General features: G+C 47.4%; 1 protein-coding gene across 1 annotated transcript; it reads right to left on the bottom strand.

The window, feature by feature from the left end:
• On the bottom strand, nucleotides 1-2,724 carry GPHB5 (glycoprotein hormone subunit beta 5). The gene is made up of 2 exons (XM_052783761.1): nucleotides 2,521-2,724; nucleotides 1-618 (listed from the first exon to the last, which is right to left on the bottom strand). The coding sequence occupies exons 1-2, from the start codon at nucleotides 2,722-2,724 to the stop codon at nucleotides 430-432; spliced, it is 393 nt and encodes a 130-aa protein (XP_052639721.1). The 3' UTR covers nucleotides 1-429.
• Nucleotides 2,725-7,093: the final 4,369 nt, after the last annotated feature.

Raw genomic sequence — 7,093 nt, 5'->3', positions numbered from 1 at the left:
TTGGTAATTGCATTTACATTACTGGGAAGGAATTAAAACCTGACATGAACAAAGAGGCTGTTACAGAGGCAGTAATGCCTCCGTGGCCTGTTTCCACCCCTCAGTGACTGTTTAGCCCATGTGCACTTTGTGCATGAAGAAAGGTCACGCAGTGTGCAAAGCCTGTATGGAAGGGAAACTGCATCATTTTTTTTACCACAGGATTTACTATTGTAAGGCTGTGTACTACTTTTCTACAGCACTAATGCTTTGAGCAGTATGAGGAGAGGGGATTAAGCCTCATCTGCCCAGAAAAGTCAATGATTAGGAGCAGTACAGGAAGAGATCAAATTCTGGACTGACTTACACCCTCTGTAATGCTGGAGGTACCAGGGGTATGAAGCCAGGGAAGAATTTGGCCCCTCCTCGCCTGACCTGGGAAAGGAGAGCTCAGGCAGTCTCGCATTCGGTCGTGGCAGTGGAGCAGATGTCGCAGTCGCAGCGGATGGCCATCGGGTAGGTGTAGAAGGGATCCACGTCAGGGGCACACTTGGGCAGCTTCACCGTCATGATCTTGGTCTCGTTGTAGGTGCAAACACGGTGGTAAGACTCGATGTAAGGTGGTTCCAGCACCGGTTTCTGGGGGGGGAGAAATGCTGGCCTCAGGCAAGAAGCAAGACAAACATCTGGAGTCCCCGTTTCCTCAAGGGCATTTAGTGTAAATAGGGGAGCCACTGGATCAGGTGGAAGGGGCCATGGAAATAATTTTTAGGTTCCATCCTTCAACACCTGCCTCTTGGAGCCCTGCCATGGAGGGGAGTGGGTGTATGTGCGTGTTTCTGTTTGTTTAAAGCATAAAGCTCCAATTAAAGCTGCTTGACGGAAGACGAAAGCCCATCCAAAAAGCTGGTTTTCAGCAGAATACTAGTGTTTCGACCAAATGCATGTTTGCCAAAAGCAGCTGCTTTCTTCCAAAAGGATTGATTTTCCATCAAAGAAAATGGATTCTGCTGGAAACCCTTCCATGTGCACAAGCTGCCTAGGAGCAGAGGTGCATCCAGGTGCCAAACGGCTGGGTTTTTTCTCAGCCAGACCAGTGTTCCCAGTTAGGCTGCACGTTCCACAAAGCCCAAAGGATATACACCATGGGACATGCACTCGACACAGCAGCCAGCATAGAATTCTGCAGTTCCTCATGGGAAAAACAGCTTAGCCAGAGACCTCAGCCATCAGAAGACAATGGGAGCCTGAAGGCCCTGAAACCCACACTCCCACGTGGTATCGCAGTGGCATTGCTTTCTCTGAAAAGGGAGCTTTTCCTCAACAGGGACACCCATTTTCCAAAGACTCCAAGAAGGGGCAGTGCAAACAGGAATGGGAGCCCACTGTCATCCTCTCCCTCGCATAGTTAGGAAACAGCATAAGGTAACACAGCCAGGAGACATTTTAATTCTTTCTTTCTTTCCCTCTGTGCTGTGTAAAGCCTGCTCTGGGAACCGAGAATGATGGCATGAAAAGAACAGATGCAACATTTCAGCAAGAAGATATCCAGACTCCCTCCCTCTTACTAACCCCCCCCATCCAAGTATATCATGGTGCTTTCTAGAAGCTGTTGAGCCTACAAACAGATGCATTCAGCTTAACTACATCCCAGTGGTATTGCAGTACAGTGAGAGATTCCGCAATGTGTGTGCTGCCAGAGGAGCTCGGGGGTGGAGGGAACTGGGCGACAAGTGGTCCCTCGAAGGAACTTTATCCCACCGGGTAAATCTGGCCACCAGCGGCCATTCCCCTCATCCCACCAAGCAGCGAAAGAGGGCAGTCAGAGCTGGCACACAGACCCTGGCTCCTCCTCTGGTCACTTACACAGAGCCTTTGTTTTCATGTGGACAAAATCCCCCTGCAGTCGCTCGAGGCTTCCCTGAATAAATTAAACTGGGACTGGCCCCTTGAGCCTTCCAGTGGCAGAAAGGCAAAGAGAGCCAGAAACTTGTTCTCCGAAGTGTGTGTAGATGTACTTATGCTCTTTCTTTCTCCCCCTGTACACCCCCAAAACATAACTACTTCATATTTATACAGGGCTGTGACTTAAAACAGGACCAAATTAGAAACAGAAATCATCTTTGGGATTTGCTTTTTGGAACAAAATATATTACCCATCAATTGGGAGCTCCATCTTAATCTCAAAGGAATTTTCTCCAGTAAAGTAATAAAGGCCTCCTCTCCTTAAGTGTTCAAGCTGTAAGAGGCTTTCAAATTGCATAATAAGAGTATTACATAAGTGCTTCATTAATATCCTCACATGATGTGCATCCCCCTTTGAGGCAGTTGGTGGAGGGAGGGAACAACCGACAGCAAACGCTGCTGACAGCGGTAGCGAGGGGGTCGTGGAGCTGGTCACAGCCCTTGCCTGTTTAGTAGATAGCTGCAAGCTATTTAATGTTTGGTGGGTTTCTTTCGAGGGCTTTTCTTGAGGCAGGGGGGGAAGCACCACCCCGGGGTGTCGGTGCCAGCCACCCTCAGCCCCAGGCGCAGCCTCACCTCCCAGGTCTCGCAGCGTCCCCAGCACGCGTCCGTCGTCACCCGCAGCCCCCTGCAACCGGGTTTCTTGGCCAGGAAGGTGAACTCACGCACGGCACAGCCGATGAAGGTCCGCAGGTCGATGGCGGAGGTCTTGAGCGTGCCGCCGCAGCTGGCCAGCAGCAGGAGAAGCAGAGAGCCCAGGATCACGCCGCGGAGCTTCATGCTGAGGCAGAAGGGAGAGAAGCGGAGGGCTAGGAGAGCCAGCACAGTCCAGGAGGCAAGAAGTGCAAGCGCACAGGCTCAGCTCGAGCTGGGACAGCCCTTCCTCCCCTCAGACACACTGTTCCCCATCCTCACTCGGCCCAAGAGAAGATGGGCGGATGCACAAATGAGGGGTCACCCGCTCCCAGAATTGGAAAGTCTCAGTGAAAAGGTCTGTAACAGAAAGCAGCAGCGTGCAGATTTTCCCTGCAGAGCAGTGCGGTTTGCCTGGAATAGATAAAGCCACCAGCCAGTGCCTTAGACCCACTGAAATCTCCTTATTGCAAGTTTATTTTGCAGCACGTGCCTTCCTACCATCCCATGTGGGTTGCCCTAAGCTTGCACCAGGCCAATAGCCACGTAGGCCTTTGGTCGTTCTCTCAGTGCACACACACGTTGTCGGCTGAAGTCCCTGACAATACTGGCCCCAGCAGGGTCAGTCTGGAAGGGCTCTGTCTCTCTGTCATGCGCATCTATGGGAGGTGGCAGGTTCCCTGCTTTGCTACAGGGGGAAAGCAGCACAGCTGCAGCTCCACATATTCAGCAAGGTTAGGTCTGCATATAACCCCAGCATTTTGACCCGGGCACTTAATTCTGGATTTATCCCACTTCCCTTTTAGCCTAAGTTAGGAGCCAAGCATCCCTGAATTTGTGCTATTATCTCAGCACCTCCCAAAAGTGTTATTGGGGTTGCCATTACCAATACTCTGAGCACTGGACTGGCTGCAGCCGGAGAGGCTGGTTGTCCCTCCGGCACACACTGCCCTACCAGCCAGCTTAGACCCAACCACGGCTGCTAAGCCGGTGAACAAAGCTGGTTAGACAAGGGGGGACGTGGCCAAGGTGAGCAGAGGAGGCTTGAACTCCTCACACCTTCTGAGCAACCCAGCATCAGCCAAGTCCCTCTGATACTTGCTGCCTTTCTGTCTCAGTGAAGAGCCTCTATGGAAAAACTTTCTCTGTCAAAAAAAAGAGAGTTGGAAAGTAGCTCTAAACCACAAGACCCATTTTATACTTCATATACTTGCATTGCATTTAAAAATGTCCACCTAGAAACCCCAGACTTTACACTTAATTTTGAGAAAGTTGGCTCCTACATGGGGCACACAGATCTGGGTGCCTTGGCCTGTGTCCTCAGCTGGATAGACTTAAGTTAAATGAGCTTGGCTTGCCTTTTGCCTGACTGGTGCTTGAGTCTCTAGGCTCCTGTTAAACCAAATGTTTTCAATTTGCTACATCAGAGTTTTAGATCAGCACATGAAGTTTACTTCATATATGTCACCATGCATACACTATAGTCTTACATGTGATTAAATGAGTGTATGTTTATATATAAGCTTCAACAGGGTAAAAAAATGCTAAAATTTCTTATTTTTTAAAGCAGATATTTGAGAGCAAAAGAGACAAACTTTAGAACAAATCGAACATTTATTCTTTGCCAGTTTAGCAAAACCTGCTGCTTTATTCACGAGCCGGAGCCATGACATGGAGCAAACACAGAAGCACACTCACCTAACTTGTTGGAGTCAGATCTCCTTTTTCAGTTTTAAATTGCAGATGGTGTTTCAGGACGTCAGAGTGAGCAGCAGGAGACCTGCACAGCAATCTTTGTCAGCTTTGTGCTCAGTAGATATCCCTAGCAGCTGCTACTGGGTTGCTTAATTGCTCAAATTTATAGAAAGGGTCTTGTCAATCAAGGCAAGACAGAGGCAGATCCTTACTTGAACTACCCAAGGCATCAAAGTCATTGACTGTAAAGCAAGCCTCTCCTTTCCAAGAGCGATTAGCTTAAAGGGTATTGTTTCTTAACATCGGCCCTGAAACAAAAGGAATATCTTGGTGAGTGAAATAATAAGCATGCACTGGGGCAAAATGGATCTTCTTTTCCATAGTGGAATTGCAACACCTTTGTGAGGAGATTGGAGGCTGGCTCTGAAATCATCATTACCCCCCTGATTAACAAGCCCAGGATAAACACCCTGAAGGGAAACTTCTCAAGTATTTGTGCGAACAAACCCCTGAATTTTTGTCAACTGCATAAGACCTTTTTTTACTCAATTGCTCTGTACAAGTAAGGGCAAGGGATGGGGGGAGGAGGTGTAAAGTAATTCTTCTCTTGATGAGCCAGGCAGCTATCACACAGGTAAGCACCACTGTGCAAAGGAAATTTGGAAATCACATCCATTGCCTTCAGCACACAAACACAAATTTCAGCTAGTCATAGCACAGAGAGAAGCCGAGGATCCATGGTACTATGAAAAACTTGCTGGACAGTGAGTTCATAAAAGACGAGCCGGTGAGAGAAGTGCAGCCAGAAGCTCACGCAGCAAGCTCGGGAAAGTCAGGCCCATTCCCTGCCACCAGCTCGTGGCTGGACAGTGAATTCCCTGCGCTGACTGCTCCAATACCAAGGAACATCTGGAAAAGGCAAGGCAAGTGTCAGTGATTACGGACCCCTTGGTGTGATGCTGTGGCCACAGCAATACAACTGAACCCTGAGAACAGAAAACACAGAGGAAACCTTGATTTAAATAAACTCCGTCCTGCAATGCTTTAAAGAAAAACAAAAAAACCAAAACAAAACAGCATCTGTTGATGTCCAGAAAATGCATATTTTAACAAATATGAAACAGTGATTACTGTGAGTTTGTTAATTTACCTTACAAGTAGCAAATGTATAATTCTGGTCGGTTGTATTCAGGCCTTCTGTAGTATGAGCTATGGAAACCAGCAAATGGACATTGAGGAAATGTGATATTGAAGCAGTCAAGACCCAAAGAGGTATATTACATAGGTGCTCTCCCTTTTTCAGGGTGAATAACCCATGGCTCGGGGTCCTTGTTTCACTTCCTAGGTCAATAGCCTACATTTGGTGCAGCAGCAGGACTCGTATTCATGCTAACGGCTCCTGGGAACCCACAGAGCACTTGCTGTACTTTCCATTTCAGCTTGGAGCAGCCACTGCTTGGCTGTTTTTCCTGCTACTATGTGGCCCTGCTATTTCCCTGATCAGTAAATTACACTGGTCACATGTACACAAGCTGGCACGTAAAAGGCTTTGCCTTTTCTGTCTAAATTAGGAAACGGTGATTGGAAGAAGTGGAAGAGGGCAGCGATCCTTTTGTCCATAGACAAGCAAGACACCTCGGGTCATTTTGCCTAACCAAGAGCCACTGTCCCCTCTTTAGAGATGACACATGGCAGCAGAGCTTTACCTAAGCTTACGGGAAGTGCTGGTGTCTGCACCAACGCAGCTGAATCAGACCATCATCCTAACTTTTCTGCTCCTTTCACCTTCTCCCTCCCCAAAGTTACTCTTAATCACGCACTTCTAATGCAGCAGCACAGGAGGTCCCTATCAGGACTCGGGCTTTATCAACCATACAAAGACTCTGCCCTAGAGCCTGCAGTGAGAGGGCTAAGCTTTGCACATCAAGACAGGGAGGCACCCAAGTGTGGGGCATTCTCGAGCCATGAGTCTCCAGGTGTGACACGAGTCCCTCCTTCCAACCTCAGCCTCCAGGCCTTCGCAAACACCTCCTGAAACACAGAGAAGCAGCAGGCATTAAGTGCTATTGCCATATTGCCATCATGACATGGGAAACAACTGCTTCAGAAAATTAATTCACTTAACAGAAAATCAAACCAAACCAAAAAACTCAAAACAAACAAACAAAAAAGAGACTTTTGCAAGAGGAAGGGAAAAACAAAGAAGAAAGGAATAGAATTTTTACAAAAAATTTGAAAACTGTCCTGAAGTTGGGAAGGAGGGGATGTTTGAGATCATTCCCAGTATTCTCGCTCACTATTATTCATAGTCTTGCTAGCGGTAAAGCAGACTCCAGCTTCAAGTGAAGACCTATCAGGTGGCATGTTGGAGAAGGAATAGTGAATGGAGTTATTGGAATTGTCTCCATAGACATGATCACCAGACATGTCCTGAACACCTTTTTCTCCCATTGAAAGCAATAGGGAAAAGCAGCGGATTCAAAGCCAGATCAGGTCACAGGGAGGTCAGGAGGAACAGACAAAGTCTTGCCCCTGATCTAAAAATACCAGCAACTTTCCACAAAAAAACCCCGAAAACTTTTTTGCTGTAATTTTTGCTGATCAAAAATAAAGCTAGAAAAGAAAACTTTAAAGGCTTTTTAAAAGGTACAGTTCAAAAGTTCCTGACTTGCAGAAAAAGCAGGTAAAAGTGAAAATATTGGTCCTAAGTTTCCTTTATTTGATTCTGGAAATGTGCCAGCAAAAATCAGCCCAAGATTAGAGACAGATACAGGAAATACATACCAGATGGCAGACCAACCAGCTTTGACAGATACCTCTT

The sequence above is a fragment of the Harpia harpyja genome, chromosome 3, assembly GCF_026419915.1.
Source record: "Harpia harpyja isolate bHarHar1 chromosome 3, bHarHar1 primary haplotype, whole genome shotgun sequence".
Lineage (NCBI taxonomy): Eukaryota > Metazoa > Chordata > Aves > Accipitriformes > Accipitridae > Harpia > Harpia harpyja.
Note: the sequence above shows the minus strand (reverse complement) of the source record. Positions and strands in the feature narration are given on the sequence as shown.